Here is a 25,989-nt window from a genome sequence, read left to right as displayed (position 1 = left end):
TGAGTTAAGTTACGCAGGTATTAAATATTGCGCGCATAAGTAATACCATGTTTGGTAAAGATTATTTTTTTATTCATAAAATTCAACACACTTACAGTGTTTGGTTTACAATTAGGTACCCGCTTAACTAATACATGTATAAGTTATGAGAGAATCTATGTATTATTTTATGCACAATAGAAGATAGAATAGCTAATACATAAATAACTGAATCTCCTATTTTTACGTTAGATCAATAAATAAAATTGTGTCTCTTATATAAATTCATTGCTAGACCCTATCTAATTGATAATTTTTTACTTTGTCTTGTTTGGACTGTGGTCTCGTACTCTCTCATTCAAGGATTCAAAGTCCATCCCATGCATGTGACTGCCACCAGCTTCAAATAGGATCCTTTTCAATTTAATTAATGTATGGTTAATTGACCATACATATAATGAAGTGATAAGGTTTTAATATAATCTGGTGTCCACATGCTTTAAAACGTGGTCTAGCTATTCAAATCATTATTTATTAATTAATAGTAATCGGAGTTGGTTCCCCAGGGTGCAAACGGTAGGTAGGAAAAAGAAGTCTTCACTTTTTTTTTTCTTTTTTTTTTCCACCTTTTTATTTTCTAATACTGTATCATTTTTAATCCCTAGAAAGATTTGATGTGGATTTTGGGGTGAAGGCAAAAGGTGAAAAATACGATAGAGAGAGTGGGATATCTATCTTTAGAATTCAGAAGATTGACCTTTCTCATAAAACAGGAGTATTGGGAATTATTTTATGTATTAGGTTATATTGTATAAATCCTCCGTAATACTACATTATTTTTGGTACACGTGTGAGATTATTCTTAGATGTCAATTATTGTGTCTATTTTGTCGTATTTGTCTAAAACAACAAATGTCACGAAATTCTTGGTTCGTTCAATAGAGCATTAATCTAGTCGTAGTATCTAAAATAAATAAATAAATAGAGGATGAAGCTCATTATACCTAAACTTTAAATAATAATGTTGCCTGAAAATTACGTAAAATAATTTATTTAGAATACGATTGAGTAATCTAAGGTGATGGTATAGGTGTTACATACATTAATGTATTCTCCGTACTAGACTCTTCTAAGACTTTTTTTTTAAAGGGTGAAGTAACGAAATCACATTTTGCAAACCAAAATAAGATACTTAAGTTCTCAACACCTGTCAACCAAGAAATAAAATAAGAAACGTTATAAAGTAATTAAGGGAACTAATAAACTTGACATTAATTAAAAATTACTACTAAAATAAATAACTTTGACCCTTCAAGTTTGAATTTTCACGGTCACAAATGACATCTACATTGCAAGATGTATGATATATATATATATATATATATATATATATATATATATATATATATCATGATAAATCATAATTTTGTAATAAATATCAAATTTTGGATTCATAATTTCAAAAGTATAGTTGATTCATTCGTAAAAACTTTAAAGATAAAACCATCGAGTTCAAATCTTGGATCCACCTCTGCTTATATGTAACCCTCTCCCACTTTATTCCCCCTTTTCACTAGATTCCTGGGAGTAGATATGGACAAGGATTGCAAACAGATTTTGCAACAAATGAAGTGAGTTGATAATCATGAGATTTCAAGTTTAAATGAAATACTAGGTGGTTAAATTTCAGCGGAAATAAAAAATACTAGGTGATTTTCTTATCATTTGTCAAATCATTAGTGGACAAAGTTAAGTAGTGAGAGGTAACAACTACCCCTTGAAATTAATCGAGGTGTACATAATCAGCTTGTCCAGACCAACACTTATTAAAAAAAAAAAAAAAAAGAAGTCGCAACAAGTGATAAGAATTGATTACCTATCTCAGCTTCATTTTATGTATCTTAGTTTGAACGGATACCAAATTTAAGAATGGAAAGAAAGTTTTTGAATCTTATTTTCTTAAACTAATTAACATCTGTATAACATATCAAAAATACTCATTTAATCTCGTGATCTTAAAATGTCATGTCATTCCTATACAGTGTCATTAAGGATAAAATAAAAATATTAAAATTAAAATTTACTGAATATATATAAACAAACTATACTTGTTGAAATGAACCAAAAAAGAAAACAAGACATTTGTAAGGTATAAATTCCACCCGATGGCACTCCAGAAAGTCTTTGTCACAAGTTATTGTTAGAACGAAGTGACACATTGGAAAAGGGGATTATAGTTTCAATTATTTGAGTGGGTATCAACAATTGAATTATCTTTTGCAATGATTAACGTCACATAATATTTGTTGATGACATTATTAAGAGAAAAGAACTGCACACATCATTTCGGTTGTAAGTCGAACCTACCAAAGTAATTTAATATATTGTCTTATACAATATTGTTTTGCAAATTAAATATACATGAAGAGAAAAAGAAACATTATATATGTGAATTTTATTTCTTAGATTGACTCAATAATCTGATTAATCTAAAGCAGAACCGACCAGCACATGTATTTTAATTTCAATGCTACAATCATGACAAGTTTAAATAGCAATAATTTTCAAGGGGGCAGTTGTTTGTGGTGGATTTTTGGAAATATATTGTAAAAGAAATTCCCAAAGAAGCTTTTATATATTTGTGGATTGCTTAGAAATTTTCTGTTACGTACACATATGACAAAAAAGACTGAAGTTCATATTGAATTATTGATAGTAACAATTTTAAGCTTATTTCAACTTTTGATCTCAAATCTTCGCTAGAGAAACAAAAATAAGAAGCAAAGCAAATCTCGAATATACAACACATATACATTGATAAGCTTAACACAAATCGGAGCTTTCGATGCGAACTTGCAGCTCTCCTGTTGGCACAATATTTGAATCTCTGTCCATTGCATATAGAGTGTTGGGTGGATTCCCGAACTAGTAAAAGCGGCACCATTGATTCTCAGATTGAGATATCCAAGAATATATTTAAATGTAACACATTCATTTATTTAGCAACTCTTAGCTCAGCACAGACTTAGATATTTTAGTTGAATGAGTCGTTTAGTTAGTTAGTGCCAGCTGTAGGATTAGTTAGTTTCCCTCTTCTCCTCATTCTATATACACAAACACAGTACTTGTAATATTCATTCATTCAACCGAATCCTCTCCAGTCACATCTGGGAGCTTATTTCTCATTTCCTCCATTGTTGCTTCTTGAGAGCTTGCAATTGATTTCTCTGTTTTGTCAGAGTTATGAGTTGTGAATCCATTAACAAAGTGTGGTGTTAGTCCATTGGCAAAAAAGAATACTAACTCACATCACAAAATGGACACCGGTCTATGCTCACATTTAATTTCTGATTGCAGGTCCTTAATGATGACACTACACATCATGGAAATTAAGCATATCTATCGGGAGGCCAATAATGTAGCTAATGTACTTTCCGAATTATGGTAAGTGTTGTTACTGTCCGACAAACCTCTTCCATCATAATTCATAAGGATGATGTATGCTAATTGTGTGAATAATTTTATGAAAATATAAGTATGCTAATTAAGGTGGGATAATTTTATAAAAGAATAATGTGCATTGCTGATTGTGTGATAAAAAATGACAAACTATCAAAGAGAAACTTAAAAGATTAAACATCATTTGAAGAGTGGGAACGGGACTCACACAAAGGTAAGCTTCCACTTTGCACTTAAATTGACACGAATCAACAATGGCAAAAAGGCCTGCGCAGCCAAAATATAACACATTAACAGCTACAACAAACAATTTCTCCACCAATACAATTGCTCAATTTCAACTGAAATGACCAAAATACCCTAAAAATGCCAAAGAAGATATGTTGACCTGCGGTGTGCTTATTCTCATTTATAGTATAGTAGAAAGTAGAATAGAAAGTACTGTAGAATAAAACATTCTCTTTCAGCGAAAAATAAAAAAGACACGCTGATAATCTCTAACTACTGTCTAGTCGTAGGAGTGTCAAAATGGATCGGACTGGGCTATAAAAATCAATAGATCAATTCAGTTCAGCCCATCATTTGGAGGCCTGCAAAAGGCTATTCCAACATTAAAGTGAGTCATGGACTTAGCATTCATTTTAGGAAAATTTACAGCCCATAACTACCTCTAAGACTTATTTATTAGTAATAACTATCGTTTTTTTAATTATATTTGGTAGCTTAATTATTTATCAAATTACCATCTATAACTTTGTTTTTTGAATCGCAATGTATTTCTCTAAAAATAAGGTACCTCTCTCCCACTTACTCACAATTTTTTTTTTTTTTCAAATATTTTTCTCTCACCTATTCAATCTATTTTCTACCTCACCCCTCTTTCTCTCTCCGTTCCATCTCCTAGTATTTTAAATTGATTTTTTCTCACCTACCAAATTTATTTTCTCCCTCACCCCTCTTTCTCTCTCTGTTCCATCACCTACCCTAGATCTCATTTTCTCTTACAAATCGAAGAATCCTACGAGGTAACAAACCATAGTCGGTCGATAAAAAGAGCTCTAACAATGGTGAAGGACGACGGGAGTGAAGCTTTGTGTTTTGGTTTATTGGAACCGTAGAAATGTATTTTTTGTTGAAATTAATTAAATAGTCAGAGCAAATATAGTAAATTAACTACTGGAATGTATAATTTTTGGATTGATTTAGTATTGGAATGAATTGGTTTGAATAGGGTGGAACGGTTAAAGGAACTTAGCAACTAGAATTCAAGCATAGTTGATATGATATACTAGTTTTGGATTGATGGGCACCTGGCATTTGGTGAAAGACTTTCAGGGGTTTGGTGATTGATACTTTTTGACTGAGAGCCTAATGTTCCGATGACTCGCTTTTTCCCATGAGAACACCATTGATGAGTTGTGAGCTTCATGCCCACCAAGTGTTTGATAAAATATTTCAAGATATTTCGGTGTATTTCGTGTATTAACAAACAATATATCTAATTTTCAGTATATTTCAGTATATTATTTCGCTGTATTTCAATGTGTTTATCTTTTTGTGGTGTAAATATAGTGAATGTTCCAAATATAGAGCCTATTTTTACTACACTTTGTTTTCACAACTTTTATGCGTATTTCAATGTATTTTACGCATTTTGTATTTCCATTGTATATACGCATACTACAGCTTTATATTTCTTAAACAATCAACCATATTTCAGTGTATATTTTTCTGTATTTGACATTTTAAAAACTTTAGTGGTTTTTGAATTTAAAAAGTTTTGATTGTGATAAAAGTTGAGAGAGATTCGTAAGCTTTTATGGAAGAATAACCGTTATGCTTGATATATGGAAAGTTTTAAATTGAATTCCATAATATTTTTTTTTTTTAAAAAAACTGTTCCATAAATAGGACCTGATTTTACTCTTCAGTGATTTGTGTGAAATATGGTTGATTTACGACTCACTATTTAAAAAGGAAAAGAATATTATGTTCCAAAAATATAGCCTATTTTTTCTATCAGAAATTTTTTACAAAAATATGTTCCAAAAATAAAGCCTAAATTTACTCTAACGTGTTTTGGATTTCGCTGTATTTCGTTGTATTTCAATGTATTTCAAAAATGCGAGATACAACTATAATACAGCCAAAAGCAGCTACGAATTATAAATCTTCAACTTGTAGCTATAACTAGTTAGAAAGTATTAAAAGGTAGCTATTTGTGTAAGTTTCCCATCATTTTAGTTATGTTGGTAACATAACAGTTTCAAGGGAAGTTTAGAATCTTTGCTAGGTACCTAAAATTTTTTAGGTCCGCCTAGCCATAATTTTTTATTGCCAGTGTTAGTATATACTTAATATATGATAAATATACAAGAAATATACACCATATATACACAAATTCATACTTGGCACCTATACACAACAACTTTCATGTACTATATAGAAGTTCGTTGCGCGACATTTCTGAGATGAAAATTAACGTCTCATTCGCCCACTATATCCGTTAACCAACATTTTGCAACAATATAAAGGTTTGAAGTAAAAGAAAAAATTATTAGTCATATCTGAAAAACAGGAATTAAACGCTACTATGGACAAAATTCATTGTTAATAATCCTATTTACGGGTAAATTAGCAAATCATTGCTAATAATTCTATTTAGGGATAAATTACCGACCTATCATCCAAATACTCTGTTAGCTACATACAACTTAAAAGCTAACAAACTATTTAGTGATCTGTTAGCTATACAAGCTACAAGCAACAAACTATTTAGTGACAATTCAATGTGAGCTAATTTTTATTTTTTGGATAGTTCTTGTAGTGTGTGTATCCAAGGATGTGGATTTAAATTCAAGTTTTGAAGTTAAATAGAAGTACTCACAAGAAACAAAACAGAAATATGAATTACTACTTGTAACACAAACCAAAATACAAAGACAACCAAGTTTACTTAAAAAGTTGCACAAAATACATGCCAAAATAGATCATCTAATACTCTAATAGTCTAACTATATATGCGCAATACTTATAGTGAAGTAATATTTATTTAACTTAGTGCAAAATATGCATATCTTGCCTCCAGTTTGTTTTTTCTTTGAAAAGCTTGCAAAATCGTTTTTTTTTGGTATATGTAATGTGGTGTTGATCATTAGAATCTTGTTTTATATGTAACGTTTTATTTGTACTTCACTTTCACATTTTTTTTTGTTATGTTAACCCTGTAGAAAATAGTCCTTAGCTTCAACAAATCAATCAGAAATAATAAAAAACGAATCGAATGCCTTCATCAACATCCATTCTCCCAACGTCATTGAACGTCTGACCGGTCACCTGATCGGCCATTTTCAGTGTTGCCGCCGTTTTACCAGCCCGTGTATCGTCCACGTCCACGTCCACCACGAGCTTCGATCCTCCTCCGGTAGTCTCATCGGTTGTGTGTTTTTGTGCTAATGTGTCTTTAATTGCGTCTTTCATACCTCCAAGCACACCAAAAAGACCACCACCACCAGTAGAAGCTTTATTCTCATCGGTTTCGTGTATTTTCATTTCATCCATTTTTCTTCTTGTTGCTTCTTCAGTCTCATGATACTTCTCCTGCAAATGACACTATTATTCATTTATCTATCAATTAAACATGTGTCCACAATATGTAAGAGGATAAAATAAGTAGCCAACAGCTTTTACTTCTAAATTTTTTTGCATCGCAACATTCGACAAAGTTGATGCTAATGACCTAAAAACTTAAAATAAGACAGCTCACTCGCTATAACATATTATATAAAGTTGTAAGTTCACATAATTATAAATGAAATGAACTCTTCAAATTAATCATATTGAAGAGTTTTTTGCCTCTCTATGTCCAGCTGATTAATTCATTCTTCCTATTTACTTTTTGAAGGATGAAAATCCCAACAATCTTCATACAAATTTTCTGTACACTCCTGTGATAATTTTCAAATTGAAATAGAAAACAAATAAGGAGATTCCTGTGATAGTTGAGGATTAAAAAAAGGGGCAAGGTTCGTTATAATTTTTCAATCTTTCTTACTACTAGTAATTATATAGTCTAAGATATTAATACTGTCAAATTATATGTGATAACGTGTGATAGCCAACCATTAACATATAAGGGTTACATTTTATTTACACCGTCAACGCATATAATTTAAATTAAAATTCATGTCAAATACGATTATAATAGTAGCCAACAGTAACATACGATCAAGATGGATATAGCTAACACCCTAACACACGAGCTGAGCATAAAGAAATGATTCTAAATTTGGTGCAACATTTTATTGATAACAAATGTACAACAACACCGTTACCGATCATTCTTGCATAAAAGTATGCTACCATGGTTTTATTCTAAATTCTAGCAAAAACAGTATTCTAAATTCTAACGAAAATACTAAGCAGAAGGGCTATAAGCGGCTAACCTTGGCAGCTTCATTAGTCTCTCCTGCCTTCTGCTTGGCCGCTCCAGCCGTCTCGTTGGCCTTCTGCTTAGTTACGTCCGCAGTTTCCTCAGCTTTCTGTTTCGCCGCCTCAGCAGTATCTGCCATTTTCTCCTTAGTTTCTTCCTTTTTACCCGTCAACATATCCATCGCCCTCCTCGCTGCATCTGCAGCACTATCCTTCAGCTCAGTCAATTTTCCAACCGTAACGTCTTTCCCTTCTTTAGTTTTGTCGACTGTGTAATCTTTGTAGTCCTCACTTTTCTGCATAGTTGTGTCCTTTGCTTCTTTTGCTTTATCCATAGTTGTATCCTTTGCCTGTTTCGCCTTGTCTGCAGCATAATCCTTGTACTCAACTGCTTTACCAGTGGTACTGTCTTTTGCTTGTTTTGCCTTATCTGCAGCATAATCTTTGTATTCTTCCATTTTTCCTACAGTTGTGTCCTTCGCTTCCTTGGCCTTATCTGCAGCATAATTTTTGGTCTCTTCCATTTTCCCGACCGTTGTGTCCTTGGCTTGTGTTGCCTTTTCTGCAGCGGAATCTTTAGTGGCCTTACCCTTCTCCTTAGCATAATCTGCATACTCGCCCATTTTACCAGTAGTACTATCTTTAGCTTGTTGTGCCTTTTCTGCAGCAGATTCTTTAGTGGGCTTACCCTTCTCCTTAGTATATTCAGCATACTCACCCATTTTACCAGCAGTAGTATCTTTTGCATGTCTTGCGTTATCCGCCACTATCCCAGCGGTGTCGCCGGTGACCGCGGCAGTATCGTGAGCTTTTCCGGTGACAGCATCTTTAGCATGTCCAAGAGTTCCTTGAACTGATTTAATTATGCTGCCAATAACACCGGGCTTTTGCTCATATTCAGTTTGTCTTCTTTCTTTATTCACATCATGAAGTTCATCTGCTGCTACTCTTGCAGCTGCTTCAGCCCTTTCTTCTTTTACTGCTTGCCTAGATTCCATTTTTTTTTTTCCCTTCTAAAAAACACTGATATTTTTTTTTTTCTTTGGTATTTGATTGAAGTGTGTATTGAGATGGGAATGAATAGGGAATGGTATATATATGTTGAGGTGGTTAAGAAATTTGATTGGACACGTGGAGGAAGGGAGGATTATGAAATGATACGTGGAGAGTGTTGTGGGTGTTTGACACGTAGCAATGAGAGGTGTCCTTGTAATGTAAGGAGAAAGCTTAATGTGTAGGAAAATGGTTCTTGATTCGAGGTGGTGGATAAGAGAAGAAGTTTCTTGGTTTCATGTCAATGAGAGTTGAGATCGGTGGAATTTGTCCATAAATAATCGGTCAAGTTTATTGTTCATTTTATCAAAAGTTAATATACATTCACTAATTATACGTAATTATACATATGTTATACATAAATTATGTAAATATATTCGATTATTTTTAATTTAAGCGATCGGGTGAATAACTATTTAGATTAATAGTTTATTTGGCCAAATTTCTAAAAACTGCTTCTTTTAAAAAATATACTTGTAAGAACTGCTTTTAAGAAAATTAGTCTTAAGTGTAGGTGCATTGCACTCGTGTATCGCGTGAATAAATAAATAACTTATATAAGAAGAATACGTACATTATTTCTTAAATAAATGCAATTATCTAAATGACAAATGAATTTTGTTACGCGGACATATATAATAGTTGAATTTAATATTTATTGAACATGCAAATAATGTGAATTAAAATAAATTAAATATATATATTATTTGTAACTATAATTATTTAGTATATGAGAGTCAAGTATAGCATCATTAAAAGAAAAAAAAAATATAGTATGTTATAGCATCTCACGTAATATCTCTTTAAACGTCGTTCTTAGCGTATGATATGTTCCCTTGTATTGTTTTAGTTGCTCTGTCATGATTTAAACTTTTTTATTATAAAAGTTGATACTTTTCGCTTTTAAAAGTGTAACATACAGTTGCATGTCCATGTGAAAAATCATGTTGTAGCATGTATAATGCAACATTGAATATGCTTTATTTATTATCATTGAAATCACAAATACGTTAAGAAAATTTGAACCAATTCCTTCATTTTTGATCTAAAGTTTAAGATATTATTGTATTTATAATTACATAATTACTTATAGCTTAATTTATTTATAAAGAATATTATCATGTTAGTTCTTTTTTGTCGTCATTACCATGTTTTTGGTAATAAGTAAATTGGGACAAAAAAAGTAATAATTTTTTTTTTTTTAAACCATGTTGCTATTGTAAGATGTGCCTTTTGTCGTCATGACATGACCATCATTGTATGATTGTATCACATAAATTGGCACGAAAAAAGTGATAAGTTTTTTTTTTTTTTTTTAAATTTTAAAAAAAGAAGCACTTTTAGCTTCCTCAAAATTTGGCTAAACATACTATAATTCTTCTTTAGTCTAACTCTTATAACAAAAGAAATTGACTTCATGTTGTTCTATTGGGTTATATGAAAATGGATTCAGTGGCTTGAAGCCTCGAATGCTAGTTGGCCTGAGAATGTACATGAAATGAATTTTTTGTTAATAGGTCCAAATCCAATGACAAGATAAGCCCAAAGGAGATTTTAGGTGGTTTTAAAATCTTAAATATGAAAAAATTATTAAATTAAAAATTCGTTCAATGTGACATTTTTTTTTACATTAGTCTGACTCTTATAGTATATAACAAAGGGAATTGACTTCATGTTCTATTGGGTTATATGAAAATGGATACAGTGGCTTGAAGCCTCGAATGCTAGCTGGCCTGAAAATGTTCATCAAATGAATTGTTTGTCTTTTTTTTGCGCGGATTCTTCTTCTTTTGGGGTGGTCTTTAATTTTTGTCCTTTAAATTGGTGGTCTTTAAGTTTTGTCCTTCGCCTAATACCCCGAGGCTCTGGGTTCGAACCCTAATTCAGTAAAAAAAAGAATGAATTTTCGCAAGACAGATGTTTGGATTCGCAAGGCAGAATTTTGCCTCAAAACTTTTCCCATGCAAAACTCTGCCTTAAGGCAGAATTTTACCTTCAGGCCAAAATTCTGCCTTGCGAATCCAAACTATACCTTGCAATTTTTTTTTAAATTTTTGACTGAAGGGGGATTCGAACCCGAAACCAAGGGATTTTTAGCGAAGGACAAAAATTAAAGACCACCAATTTGAGGGACAAAAATTAAAGACCACCCCCAGTGAAGGCCAATCCTGCAAATTGCCCATTGTTTGTTAATAGGTCCAAATCAAGATAAGCCCAAGGGAGATTGGGCCGGAGGAGGAAAAACAAAAGGTCAATTGACTCCCTATATACATTCCCTACAAACTATTGCCATCTATGTAGCCAAGAATTAGGTTTGGCAAATTCTAGAAGCCTAAAAGGATTTGCAATATTAAAAAAAAAAAAAAAAAGATTTACCGTGTATTTTTTATTGAGAAAGTAAAAAAATTTATTCCTAATTTCATGCTTCCATTAGTAGCACTCCTAAAATAAGTACACCACGTTTCCCAAATAGAAAAGAAAAGAAAAGATGCTAAATCACACTTGCTGAATGAGATTTTATATAAATCTCATTTGAATCCTTTCCACTTCCAACTTTGATTTGGATACCTATACAAAACTATATATACTTACTAAAGAACAGAAAGTCTATTGCCGAAATATCTTTTAGAAGGAACTAACTCCTAATAACATCAAACCCTTAGGTTTTCTTCTTTCTCTTCTTCTCCCAAAACAAAAAAAATTCGATCGAAATGGCGAAAACAAGAACTAGAGCAGAGATTGATTTGAAAAGAATGGACGAGCAGCTTGAGAGACAGTTAGATCGAATGTTTAGCGATCATAAGGGTTGTGAAGAATCGAAGAAAGTCGAAGTCATCACCAACAAAGAAGAATGGAAATTGGATCCTAACAAGAAACTAAAAGTCAACAATCTTATTGGACAAGGAGCATATGGATCAGTTTACAAAGGTCTTTATGATGGAAAAGAAGTTGCAGTTAAAATACTTGATATGAGCAATGAAAAAAGAAGGGCTGTAATAACAAAGGCTTTTACGCAAGAAGTTTCTATATGGTACAAGCTAGATCACCCAAACATCGCAAAGATAATCGGAGCTTCAAAGAGGTTGCCCCAAGTTAAACCTAATGGCTTGGTGACTCCGTGTAATTCTGATGCGATAAATCATTCATTGAGAAAACAATCATTTGGCTATGCTGAAGGATATTGCATCGTGGTTGAATATGTCTCGGGAGGCACTCTTACATCACATCTCTTAAAACACAGTATCAAAAGGTTGCCACTGAATTCTGTAATTCAACTAGCATTAGATGTCGCAAGAGGGTTGAGTTACCTTCACTCTAAGAAAATAGTTCACAGAGATGTAAAGAGTTGGAATTTACTTGTGGACAAGAAAGGAAGAGTGAAAATAATAGACTTTGGAGTTTCTAGAGTTGAGGCTTCATGTCCTATTGACATGACTGCCCAAACTGGCACCGTGGGGTACATGGCTCCTGAGGTTCTTGCTGGTCTGCCATATGATCATAAATGTGACGTCTATAGTTATGGAATTTGTTTGTGGGAGATATACTGTTGTTCAATTGCGTATCCTAGCCAAATTACTCTTTCTCAGACATCTCCAACAATTTACAAGAGTCGAAGGCCAGAAATACCAAACTCTTGCCCAAATGATCTGGCCAATATAATGAAGCAATGTTGGGATGCAAACCCGAAAAAGAGGCCAGAAATGCAAGAGGTGGTGCTGATGTTGGAAGCCATCGATACATCTGAAGCTGCACAAAATGAGTCTCGAGGTTGTTTTTGCTTGACAAGACGAAAAAGATTATAATGTACAATAGGTTGGCTATGGTCAGAGAAGCTTGTATATGTTTAGGGCCATTCTTTTTATTTTTTGTAGAAATCATTCTTTTTAGCTCCTTGGCTTGCAAATGACTTGTACCCGGTTTCATTTCGTTTTGGCCCCAAGAGATCAATCATCTCGAAACATTAAGGGATTCCTGTGATTAAGTAGTCTCACATCATTAGCCACGTCTTCAAAAAATATTTTGACAACTCAATTACGTACTATAGTAAAATAAATGTAGTACTTAGTAACGTAACATATATAGATTAGAATATACCTCTGTGGATGTGACTTCTATTTTGTTCACTAAGCTGCAGTCCTTAATATAACTCGTGTTGCTTATTTATCTACTTTAAGATCAATTTTTGATAAACATGGTCGAAGTTATAGGCATTCATCTCCAGAATTATAATTTTTCCAGTAAATTAACATATTACTTACACAAGTAAACTTTTTACTTATTCTTTATTTATTTTGAGGATTAATCAGGAATTACATGTCCTGCGCAATCCGTACTCTAGTAGAGGCTCCATAGACGTGTACTAATGTTGGGTTATGATCGCCTACTTTGCGTAATATTTTTTTTCTTGATATTATTCAATTATTAAAAGATTGCCATTTGGATTATGGGTGTGTTCGGTATGGAGGAAAATGTTTTCCTAGAAAATAAGTGAATTTCCACTTATTTTCTCATGTTCGTTTGGGTAGTGGAAAATAAGTGAATTTCTTACTTATTTTCTCTTGTTCATTTGGTTGATAAAAACGTTTTTAAAATCTTTCCAAGCCTCACCAACCCAACCCCACCCCCAACCCCACCCACACCCCACTCACACCCACCCACCCCCCTAACCCCTCCAAAAAAAAATTTCTTTTGATTTTTTTTTTTTTTTTCACCCCCACCCCGGCCCTCGGCAACTCCAACCCAACCCCGTACCCCCACACCGCACTCCCGGGCACCCACCCCTAACCCCGTCCAAAAAAAATTTCTTTTGATTTTTTTTTTTTTTGTTTTTACACCCCTCCCCAACCCTCACCAACTCTAACCCAACCCCATACCCCCCGCCCCGCCCCACTGTCACGCCCAAACCCGCGCAGAGCGTGGCCGGCATCCGACGTCATGACCAACATCGGAAGAACCTAAGCAACACCATAATAATACTTGAACCCGCCGGGTTCACATTCGCCTCAACGGTTTATAAAAATAAAGGTAAACGAATCACGCATATAAGAATTAAATCGGCGGAAGTCTTTAGTTATCTATGCTTGTCAAACATAACAACGTGCCTAAGAGTTAATCAATAACTCAATAACTACCCACAAATGTATACTAGGAGCTTCTAAGATAAAGGATTAATAGTCGACTCATCGGGACGCGGCCGGGCAACTAACGTAACAAATAAGTAAATCAACGGGGTGTCCCACGAACGAATGTGTGGGCTCGCCAAATTATCCGCAACGACAAAGTCCTTCCTAAGCACTCAGAGTATCACGAACTTGCTCTTCCCCGTTACCTAACATACCATCAAAAACAACAATGGTATGCACGAGTACTTCGTACTCGGTGAGTGCCCTCGGGGACAATGAATAATACGAAAATAAAGTAAAATAATACATGAAGAAATCGATCTTGAAAATCATATGAAATCAACGTAAGGCGGTTATTCGATTTATGTATCTCGATAATAAGTATCAAAACCCACTTATAAAGCCTCTTGTTAAGTTACAACTTCAAATATGCCCTTTTTAATCAATTAAGATAGTCGTCAACAATTCCATAAGAGAATAAGAATGTCACACATGCCAATACGGACCCAAGAATCAAGCATATCGCGCATAGCGCACCACGCCGAACATATAATTCTCGGTGGCTATCCTTCCTCCCGAATAGCTAGGCATAAATCACACCGGACTATGTAGTACGCGGTGGCTATCCTTCCTCCCGAATAGCTAGGCATACATCACGCCCAGGGTAGCGAACCCCGGCGGTGGCTATCCTTCCCCCGAATAGCTAGGCTTGAATCACACCCAGGTAGCGAACCCGGCGGTGGCCACTCTTCCTCCCGAATGGCTAGGCAATGACACACTAGGATCCATGGTGGCTACCCTTCCTCCCCGAGTAGCTAGGCCAAACACAACAACCAAAATTCATAGCATAGAAGCCGATTCACAATTTGTCTCAAAATAGTCACACCATCAAATAGCATTAAAGTTCATTATGCCATTACGAAAATCCATAATATCATAGATAATTACTTTATCATAGTTCCTTTGTAAAATCATCAATACCAAAAATTAACCATCATCATTTGATCATCTCTTATAGAAGAAAATGATTCATAATATCACATACATATATAGGGTTTGTTACAATCTAGATTTAATGTGGGCTTGTCCCCTCGCGCACACATTAACCATTAATCAAAACATGTAATAAATTTCGAGAGTGTGAAACCAATTCATCATATCATTCAACACATGCTTTTATAAAGAATCAATCTTTCAAGAGAGTTTGCAAAAGAGACATATCAATTACCTTTATATTCAAAAAGGATTTTATTTTTTAAAGAGACATACAAATCACAATAAGATTTTTAAAAGGGAGACATACCTTAATTTGTTAAACAGAGTTTAACAAATCACTTTTCTAATGAAGAACACCCAAACCACAGCTTGAATCACTTTGGAAAGAATTATGTTGCAACCACAGGTTTTGATCACAAAATCATGTTAAGAATCATGGGTTTGATGTTAGAAAAGGGAATCGAGACTTGAATTCAACCTAGAATCATGATAACACTTACCTTTTAGGGTTCTTGAGGCTTGGGACTTGTTCTTATTGACTTTAGGGTAAATTTTCGTGAATGGGGTCTTTGGGAAATAAACCCACCTTAAATATAGCGAAAACGCGTAAACCGACTTTTTGACCTAAATCGGACCCGTTACGCGATGGGTCCGCGATGCGGGACCATCGCGCGATATTCTGCAGCTCAATACTCAGACTTGCGCGATTGGCCCGGTTTGCGGGGCCATCGCACGCGCCTGAAAAGGCGGCGTGTGTCGGTTCTGCACAGTGTTCGGTAAAATGGACATAACCTCTTGTACGTAACTTCGTTTGGGCTGGGCGACCTACCGTTGGAAAGCTATTTCAAAGATCTACAACTTTCATTGAGGAAGTGTTTCCAAATTCGCAACACATTTTCATAAAAATCGCCTGAAGACAGACCTACAAAACTTAGAGGCGAATTTAAGAGGCCTTAAGAACTTCACTAATTGGTTTGACTTCAAAACGACCATCCTCACCCGAATTCACCAAGAATGGATTCATATAGATAAAATATCATCTTAATACTAGATTTTTTTTTACATATTCACACCTAGTTCAAGTTTACGGGGTGTTACAACACCCCACTCCCACTCACCCATCCCTAAGCCCCCACCCCCCTCCATTTTTTATTTTTTTTAAATTTTTTGCACCCCCACCCCCAACCACTCCCTTAACCCATACACCACCCCCTCCCCCCCGCACCCTACCCCCACCCCACCCACCCTCCCACACATTTTTTTTGAAGTTTTTTAATTTTTTTCTAAATTTTCTATACGACCACATCCCCATCACCCCCCTCCCCCACTTGCATGGAACCCATACGACACCAACACCCCCCTCCCCAACCCCAATTTTTTTTTTTTGAAGTTTTTTATTGTCTTTTGCGGGTTTCTACACCCCAGACACCCCCTACCCCCAAAAAAAAATCTTTTCACCACACACCCCCACCCAAAATACCCCATCAGCCCTTCCAAAAGTTTTAATTTTTAACCACGCAAACATTCAATTTTTATAATTGTCAACTTTTTTTCAATTTCTTTTTTGGGGGGGGGGGGGTACAAATGTCAAAACTTTTTTTTTTCAAAAAAAATATTTTTTGTGGTTGGTGGGGGGAGGGTAGGGTGCGGCGTGCAAAAAACCAAAAAAAATGTCAAAACTTTTTTTTTCAAAAATATTAATTTTTTTTTTTTGCGCGGGGGGGGGGGGGGGGGGGGTGGGTGACGGGGGTTGGGGTGGAAAAAAAACACTTTTTTTTTTCAAAAAAAATAATTTTTTTGCTAGGGGGAAGGGGTGCGGGAGTGGGAGAGGGGTAGGGTGCGGTGCAAAAAAAAAGTCAACTTTTTTTTTTTTCAAAAAAAAAAAAAATTTTTCTTCGGTGGGTGGGGTGGTGGGGTGCGTGGGGGTTGGGAGTGGTTGGAGTTTGGTGGTTGGGATTGGGTTGGGTGGTGGTAGGGTGGTTGGTGGAATGAACTTGTTTTCCCTACTTTTATTAGGGAAGTCGTTTTCCCCAATTTTGAGGAAAATGTTTTTTAAAAGAAAATGTTTTCCAAAATTTTTGACCAAACGAACGTGAGAAAATTGAAAAACATTTTCCAGAAAATGTTTTCCTCCATACCGAACACACCCTATATCAAGATTATTTTGATTAAGGTATAGTAGAACAGAAAGTTAAGTTTATTTTAAAGGTACATTGAGTTATAAGTGACATGATAGTATAAGTTTTTTTTTTTTTTTTTTTTTAAATTCATGATAGTATAAGTTAGAATGAACAAGCTAGTTTGTTTGGTCTAATTTAGACCCGAAAGCCGATCACGACTAACTTAGAAATCGGATTCTGATATAAGACATCATTTTTTTTAATTTTTTTTTTTGGGGGCAGGGATTGTCTTTTGAGTTATTGCAAAGTAAGATTATGTGATAAAAGAGGAAAAAGCTTTTGCTGTAGTCGAATTGTAAACCAAATTAGTGTAAGAAAAAATTGTAATCATAAAACTTACAAGCTAGAGTACTGTTTTTGATTCAAAGCCTTCTGTTATATCATCAGTTGGACCATTAAAATAAAAAAACAATTAACAGTAAATCACAGCGCACTTGAGCAGTCACAAACAGGGCACAAATAATCACAGACCATACAATAGAAATAAAAATTGGAAATACAACAAATCTGATCATGTTTTTGAATAGGAGGTGAAGATGGAAGTGAAAAAAAAGAAAAGAAGAAAACAGCAATTTAAGTATTTGAATTGTGATACCTACAATTTCGTTCAAATTCAAATTCTTGATCCATCCATAAGGTAAACATATACTAATACCCATTTTTAAACAATGACGATTATAATAAGTTACAACTCTCAAATGATTTGAACTGCGTTTGGTGAAGGAAGCGTGCCTGGGCTAAAAAGAATAGAAGAGCACCATGCAAATGAGGCAGGTGATAGAGGAAAATTAGCCAGTGGACTGCACGACCCAAAATAATTCTCTGATGGAATCCGGGGCATTACGTGTGATCTTTCTTCAGCCTCAGACGTTGTTGTTAAGTCAATGCACGTCTCGATTGATTCAACTAATTGGTTGTTTGAGGAAGAAGAAAAAGGACGAAGGAACTCGCGCCATTGTGCAGCGATATTATTATTGCTATTATTTCTTTGTAATGAAACCGGTGAGAGATCAAGAGGAGGAGGAGCAACATCTTTTAAACGCCTCGAGTTGAAAGAACCAGAGACAGAGATAGAGCCAGAGCCAGAGCCAGAACCAGAATCAGAACTAGAGATAGAATTAATGGATATGGATTGAAACTCGGGAGCTGAAGTGAGCATTTGGACAACTTCCTTAAAATTAACAGGTTCGACTCTATAAATTTTAGGAGGTGTTGGTGGCATTGGGGCAATTGGTTGTTTGGTCATTGGTTTTGCTGGGCGCCTTCGAACTCCATGAAGTGAGGAGTGATATGAGGGTAATGTTTTGTTTTTCTTTACTTCTCTTTGTGGATATGTAGAAAATGGAATAGAGCTAGAGGAAGAAGAATTAGAAAAAGAAGAAATAGCTACGTTTGAATAAGAATCCATTTTAATTTTCAGAGATACAAGTTTGTCTTAATAGGAAAATTTTACTAAGAAGAAATACATTTGCGGCTTCTGCTCTTGATTTGCTTATATATAGAGAGAAAGGTGACAAATCTGAGCAACTTGTCTTAAGATAAACTCTCCCGTTTTTACCAAGTGTTTTATTTTTCTTCATGGTGATCTGTTTAAAGAAATATCAATTTCTATATTTAGTACTCCTCTGTAACTTCTATATAACCACATGAGATGTTTAAGATACAATATTCGACCGGCATTTTGATACGTTATCTATCTTAAATTCTGGGTCTAGTTAAATTAAAACACATAAAATGAACGGAAATAATAGTAATAATCAGAACTAGTTTATTCGAAGGAATGAATATTGTCTAAAACGTCGGCTATGGCTGAATACGATATTATATTACAACTTGCCATGTCTGTTTAATTTAGTACTGCACATATATTTGACCTATATTATAAAATTGCCTATTATTGTTTGTTTCTTACATTTTATATTGTCCGTTTGAATCGCTCTGTTCCATCTGTACTACTAAGTCACAAAGTGTTAATCATTCAACATCTAGTTTATAATTATTTTTTCTCCATTGCAATTATCTGGGACGTGTCTTAGCCGCCGGGCTCTATCCCTCCATAAGTGAAATTAGTAACATGAAAAATAGAGAATATATATAACATGTTATAACATTTCAACATATTAAAATATATTGATAGTGTAGGAATTATTTACAACGTGAGTATATAAGTTAAGAAAAGTACTAATGCCTCGTATCATCGACAAAGCTTAGTCTTCAGTCAAATACACTAAAATATACAAGTAATGTAAAATATGGTAGAGCTTTCTATTAGTTATGTTTGTTGGAAGTATAGTTTAGTTTAAAAAGATAGTCGTGAGCATTTTATGTCTCATTAGTTAGCAGCAGCAGTTTACTTGTTTTCCACTTTGGTTTATTCTATGGACACAATATTGTATCTGTATAATACAACTTGTCTAGATCTACTTTTTGTCTAAGGGTAAACAAGAAAATAAACCTAGTACATTTTAAAATAAAATGGATCAGGAAAGCTAACAGATTCAGTGAACCTAGACTTTTACTCCATCTAATTTGAATTTGATATGGTACAACGAAGCTTCAAACACTTTATTAAAATGAACATTTTGGGATAATTGCTTGTACTCATACTACTACTCCATAATTAAAAATTGGAAACAGCCAATATAAGAATTCAACCTGTTGATTAAATCAAACACAATCATGTTTCCTTGACTAAGACTGAAGAGAATGCTTAATTGAATTATTGTTCGTGTGGCGTCTCACAAATAAATGTACTACTATTGTTAATTCTGATAGTATTATTTTTCTGTGAAACAATATTTTTTTTTTGTGAAACAAGTATCTGTTCTATTGATTACGATGTTTTCAATATTCTAGCATGTGTTTGAGTCAAAAATTGTGATGCCTAGTAAATTTTAATGTAGGATGTGAATATTCTCAATTTATCTACAAAATTTTTGAAATCAATGTTTGTATTTATAAGAGAATGTTTTCCTAGAATAATCTGTTCCCATGAATGGGTTGATATACATGATTTACAACATAATTGTAGGCTACAAATTAGGAACTAATTTCACTAAATAATACTAACATATGCTATCCTAAAATAGAAGATTACAAAATATTACAAAATATATTTTACTAATTACATATTCTAACACACCCCCGCAGTCGAAGCGGGAGGTTTACGAACGGTTAGACTGTCGCGAAAATCATCAAATAGTACGCGCGGAAGACCTTTGGTGAAAATGTCAGCAATCGATAACGGGACGGAACGTGTAGGACACGAACTTCGCCACGTCTAACCTTTTCGCGAACAAAGTGAATGTCCATTTCGATATGCTTGGTACGTTGATGTTGTACCGGATTTCCAGACAAGTAAATGGCACTTACATTAGACCAACGTTGCTTTACGAATAGGACAATGGAGTTCAAGCAACAGATTACGAATCCAACAAGACTCAGAGACAACATTAGCAACCCCTCTGTATTCTGCTTCAGCACTTGACTTAGATAGAGTAGGTTGGCGCTTGGAAGACCAAGAAATCAAGTTATCCCCAAGATAGACACAATAACCCGACGTGGAGCGTCGAGTGTCTGGACATCCTCCCCAATCAGCATCTGTATATGATAGGAGTGACGTGAGGGATTTGTATAAATGTGTGCCAAAGTCAATCGTACCTCGAATGTAACGCAAAATGCGTTTTAATGCTTCCATATCTTTGGACCTTGGGGTCATGCATAAACAAGCAAACTTGTTGGACAGCGTATGATATGTCAGGCCGAGTGAATGTCAAGTATTGCAAAGCACCAGCCAGACGACGATACTTCGTAGGATCCTCATACGGGGCGCTTGAAGAAGCGCTGAGTTTGCCCTTTGAGTCAGGCCCCGGGTGGGGCGGGGCTTACCTTTGTGACATGCTGTGCCGCTCACAAGAATATCCTCTGCGCATAAGAACTCTGAGACATAAAGAGGCTATTGTTGTCCCTGGAGACTGCAATCCCCAAAAAATAGCTCAACGGACCCAAGTCTTTCATTGCAAATTCCGTAGCTAATTTGGACATGATGCCGAGTCTGAGAGAGTCTGAAGATGCAGTTAGAATAATATCATCCACATATAACAAAATATAAGCAATATCTTTCCCACGACAAAAGATGAAGAGAGAGTTGTCAGATGTACTATGGGAGTAACCAATGGTTGCCACATATTCAGCAAAACGCTGATACCAAGCCCGTGGTGCCTGCTTCAAACCATAAAGATATTTACGCAAGAGACAAACATGATCAGGACGAGCTGGATCCCGGAACCCCAAAGGTTGATACATATAGACGATCTCATTCAAATTGCCATGCAAGAAAGCATTCTTTACATCAAGCTGGTGAATGGGCCAAGAGCGAGATAAAGCAATAGTAAGAACCACACGGATAGTTGCCGGCTTGACCACCGGACTGAACGTCTCGTCACAATCAACACCCTCCCGTTGAGACCTGCCATCACCTACAAGACGGGCTTTATGCCTCTCAAAAGAACCATCAGATTTCTTTTTATGCCGAAAAATCCATAAAGACCGAATAATATTAGCATTTGGAGGACGAGGGACCAACTCCCAAGTCTTACTATTAATAAGAGCATTATATTCATCTTGCATAGCATTCTTCCAATTCGGATCATTAAGGGCACCAACGGGATTCCGAGGAATGGGGGAGATGGAATTGGTGGTGACACTTAAGGCTTGATTATGGTACTTTGAGTTGGGCTTAAAAATCCCATGTTGACTACGTGTAGTCATGCGATGCATGGGTGGGTGGCTGCGGGAGAGGGGGGCGCTGCCGTGGTGGGGCAGTGTGGGAGAGGGAAGGGCTGGCAGCGGGGGAACTCCGTGGGGGCGGTGGAGGCGGACTGGCAAGGGCGGTTGGCGATGAAGGAGAAGAGGTAGGGGAGATCGGGTGGTGGGTTGCACGAGAGGGAGGGGCTGTATTGGGGAAGCAGCGGCCTGGTCATGCAACAAGTGGATTCTCAATGGGGAATTATCATCATCTAAAAAATCATATGAGGTAGGAGATAGAGTATGCATTTGTGAAAAAGGAAAGGAATTTTCATCAAACCACACATGCCGAGCTATGATTATTTTTCGGCTCGATAAGTCATAGCATTTGTACCCCCGATGGTTGGAAGGGTATCCTAGGAAGACACATGGAGTGGACCTAGATTGTAGCTTATGAATTTGTGTGGAGGGAAAGAGAGGAAAGCATAGACAACCAAAAACTCGAAGATGAGAGTAGGATGGATTCTTTTGATAAAGAATGTGAGTGGGTGACTTATATGCTAAGAGTTTAGAAGGGAGAATATTGTGTAGGTACGTGGCCATGGCCAAAGCGTGATGCCAATAGGAGGGGGGCATAGATGCATGGGCAAGTGTACGAACAACATTATTGATCGATTTTATTTTCCGTTCCGCCTTACCATTTTGGGGGGGGGGAAGTGTGGGGACAAGAAAGGCGGAAACACATCCCGTTTTGTTCACAAAATTTATGAAAAAGACTATTATCAAATTCACGCCCGTTGTCACATTGAAAAGTTTTGATTTCTTTTTCAAGGCGAGTGCGAATGAAATTCGGAACGACAAAGAAAACATCATAAACCTGGGACTTTGTTTTGATTGGAAAAGTCCAAAGAAAATTTGTGTAATTGTCAAGAAATAAAACATAATGTACGTGGTGGATGAGCTAAGAACGAGGTGCGGTCCATACATCAACTTGTGAACAATATCAAAGGGCATAGTAGTAGTTGAAAGAGAGTCATAAAAAGGCAATTTAATTAATTTCCCCGGAAGGCAAGAATGACAAACATTGTTTCGAGCCTTATTACATTCAATCAAATTACTACTACGTAAGAACTAAGAATAACATCCCCTGGATGACCTAAACGGAGTGCCGGATGAGAGAGATGACACTAAAAGCGAGATGGTGCGAATGGCGAGATGGCTCGAAAATTTGGGAAGAATGGATAAAGATCACCCGAACTCTCTCACATCTCATGAGTTTGTTCCCCGTACGTAAATCCTTCACATTAAAACCAAAAGGATCAAATTCAACAGAAACCATATTATCGATGGTAAATTTACGAACAGAAATAAGGTTTTTGATGAGTTTAGGTGCATGTAAGACATTTTTCAGTTTTAAAGAGGGATTTACTTGAAGGGAAGCATGACCATAACCACGAATTGGAATCATGCTACCATTACCAACAACAATGCCATTATTTTTGCTCAATTGATAATAAGACGAGAGAGTACCTTGGGAGTTGGTCATATGAGATGTGGCTCCGGTGTCCATGTGCCAATTCTACGTCATCGGGCGGATTCAACGACATTGTGTGCATAGCCGATCAATATACGTGGCGCATACCCCGCCATGTGATGACGAGGTTGTGAGTAGAAACGACCGTGAGGACGAGGGACCAAGAACTCCTGGCGCGCGAGGAGCCGGACGCGGTTCTTTGCCGCCCGCGGGGCTGCCGCCATCCGGCCCGTCGGATAGGGACAAGGTGGGGTGGCCCACGGCGCGGCCCCCAAGCGCCCATGGTGGATAATACCACGACGGGGCAGCGAGGCCTTGCTTCTTCCAGCCTTCTTTGCGCGCGGCCGTGCGGTGGCGCGGCGCCCCCGCGCCCCTTTGTCCATTACGGCCCCGCACGCGGTTGTTGCGGTTGCGCGCGCGCTGACCGCGGTTGTTTTCTTGCCACGGTCTCGCAGTTCCACGATTGTTGGCGTTATTTTCGGGGTATGGGGCTGTCCATTACAGAAATGCGAGGTAACATTGTGGGAAACAAGAGCGGCGGTTGAGCGGCGTCATGAATGGCGTCCTCGGCATGGCTATCTTCCTCAAACTCGAGCATCGACGGACAACGTCAAAAGACGGGAGAGGAGTACGGTCTTGCACCGTTGTGCGAAAGTCTTATATTCCTCCGACAACCCTCGCGAAAGGCGAAGCACAAGTCGTTCGTCGGAAACTTTGTGACCGACGTTGGCAAGGTTGTCTGCAAGAACTTTCAGCCTGGTGCAGTATGCTTTCACATTCGGAAAATCCACCAATTTGGTGTTGGTGAACTTCGCATCAAGAGCGAGAGCCCTAGCCGATTTATTGTCCTGAAAAAGATGAACAAGGCGGTCCCAAGCCTCGGCGGCGGTGTCCTGGATGAATGATCGTGTTAAGAAGATCATTGGATATGGTGCCATAAATCCATTGCCGAACAATGTCATCCGGCCCGTTCCCGCTAGGGCCTTAGCGACGAAGTTTCTCGGTGCGCGTGGCCGGTGGTGGCACGGTGGGAGAGCGAGGGAGTAGGATATGGTCGATCACCAAGTTGGCACGACAATGGAGCTTGAAGAGGGTAGCCCATTCTTGTATTGGCTTCCTTCGTAGTCAAGCACAATAGGAATGCATGATTTGATATTGGTGACGGTAGTCGCGGGATGCAACTTGGAGGTGTCGGCCATGGAGAAGAGGAGGAAAACGAAGAGAGAGAGAGAGAGGGGGGGGGGGGGGGGTCGGCGGCCAAAGGGGGGGGTTGGCGGGCGAGGGGTAGGGTTTTGGGATGCTAGGGGTTTTAGGAGAACCTAGTCGATACCATATAAGAGAATGTTTTCCTTGAATAATGTTTGTTCCCATGAATGGGTTGATATACATGATTTACAACATAATTGTAGGCTACAAATTAGGAACTAATTTCACTAAATAATACTAACATATGCTATCCTAAAATAGAAGATTACAAAATATTACAAAATATATTTTACTAATTACATATTCTAACAGTATTCACACAAAAAGATTTAAATATAGTATTAATCTCCAGTAACTTAGCATCTGTACGAAAAATATATACCTAAATTCAACCGATGCATTAAATTTGGTGACGTCCCAGATATATACATATACAAGTTGTTATATTTTTCTAGTTGAAGAAGCAGTTAATGTTCTTCAAGTCTGAATATATGCTTGTATGACTTTAAATCTTAAAGGTAGTTATTAATGGGACCAAGTATTCAAATATTTAAGCTCTGTTATAAAATGAAGCTAAAAGAGTCACAATATTAATGGATGAAAACCATAGAAATAGAATGACAAAAGAGGAGAGATTTTTACTATTCTTCCAAAATGTGTTACAAGTGTATTTCATATGAAAATTTATGCCTCTATTTATAGTGGTACATATGTATTTAATATATGAAATGGTGGAAGTAAATGGAAGATCCATTAACATGGTGGAAGAAAAAGGGAGAACCATTAACATGGTGGAAGGAGCATTATATTTGAGAAATGGACATCCATAATTTCATAACACTCCCCCTTGGATGTCCATAGATGATGTGCATCGTTAAAAACCTTATTGGGAAAAACTCGTGGAAAAAGCCTCGATGAAGGAAAAGAGTACACATATCTAGTAATACGCTTTGAGGAGTTGCCTCATTAAAACCTTGCAAGAAAACCCAATGGACAAAACTTGATTAAGGAAAAGAGTACAACGCGTATTTCACTCCCCCCGACGAAGACCAATATTCGAGGTGTCGGAGTCTTCGCATTCCAATCTTGAATATCATCCTCTCAAGAGTTGAAGTTGGCAAAGATTTGGTGAACAAATGCGGGATTGTCACTTGAACGAATTTGTTGCACATCAATCATCACCTTCTTTGGGAGATCATGTGTGAAAAAATAACTTTGGTGAAATGTGCTAACGTTCTATCTCCTTTTATAAATCTCCTTTTAATTGAGCTATGCTCCCTTT

At 36.5% G+C, this 25,989-nt stretch overlaps 3 protein-coding genes across 3 annotated transcripts; 1 reads left to right on the top strand and 2 right to left on the bottom strand.

Annotated features, from left to right (window-relative positions):
* Positions 1 to 6,696: 6,696 nt before the first annotated feature.
* LOC132058017 (late embryogenesis abundant protein ECP63-like) lies at positions 6,697 to 8,897 on the bottom strand. The gene is made up of 2 exons (XM_059450587.1): positions 7,884 to 8,897; positions 6,697 to 7,038 (listed from the first exon to the last, which is right to left on the bottom strand). The coding sequence occupies exons 1-2, from the start codon at positions 8,865 to 8,867 to the stop codon at positions 6,697 to 6,699; spliced, it is 1,326 nt and encodes a 441-aa protein (XP_059306570.1). The 5' UTR covers positions 8,868 to 8,897.
* Positions 8,898 to 11,564: 2,667 nt separating this feature from the next.
* Positions 11,565 to 12,725, top strand: LOC132058016 (serine/threonine-protein kinase STY13-like). Its single transcript, XM_059450586.1, has one exon. The coding sequence runs from the start codon at positions 11,634 to 11,636 to the stop codon at positions 12,723 to 12,725; it is 1,092 nt and encodes a 363-aa protein (XP_059306569.1). The 5' UTR covers positions 11,565 to 11,633.
* A 5,190-nt stretch (positions 12,726 to 17,915) lies between these two features.
* LOC132058015 (uncharacterized) lies at positions 17,916 to 18,629 on the bottom strand. The gene has a single exon (XM_059450585.1). The coding sequence runs from the start codon at positions 18,627 to 18,629 to the stop codon at positions 17,916 to 17,918; it is 714 nt and encodes a 237-aa protein (XP_059306568.1).
* Between the last annotated feature and the right edge of the window lie 7,360 nt (positions 18,630 to 25,989).

The sequence above is a fragment of the Lycium ferocissimum genome, chromosome 5, assembly GCF_029784015.1.
Source record: "Lycium ferocissimum isolate CSIRO_LF1 chromosome 5, AGI_CSIRO_Lferr_CH_V1, whole genome shotgun sequence".
Lineage (NCBI taxonomy): Eukaryota > Viridiplantae > Streptophyta > Magnoliopsida > Solanales > Solanaceae > Lycium > Lycium ferocissimum.
The sequence above is the reverse complement of the archived record's forward strand: the minus strand, read 5'-3'. Positions and strand labels throughout refer to the sequence as shown.

What these genes read in the sequence shown, in the direction of transcription:
- LOC132058017 (XM_059450587.1), bottom strand. Translation starts at nt 8,867, where the DNA reads ATGGAATCTAGGCAAGCAGTAAAAGAAGAAAGGGCTGAAGCAGCTGCA. An exon ending in AGACTAATGAAGCTGCCAAG is followed by an intron (nt 7,039 to 7,883) that starts GTTAGCCGCTTA and finishes TGTCATTTGCAG; the next exon opens with GAGAAGTATCATGAGACTGA.
- LOC132058016 (XM_059450586.1), top strand. Translation starts at nt 11,634, where the DNA reads ATGGCGAAAACAAGAACTAGAGCAGAGATTGATTTGAAAAGAATGGAC.
- LOC132058015 (XM_059450585.1), bottom strand. Translation starts at nt 18,629, where the DNA reads ATGGATTCTTATTCAAACGTAGCTATTTCTTCTTTTTCTAATTCTTCT.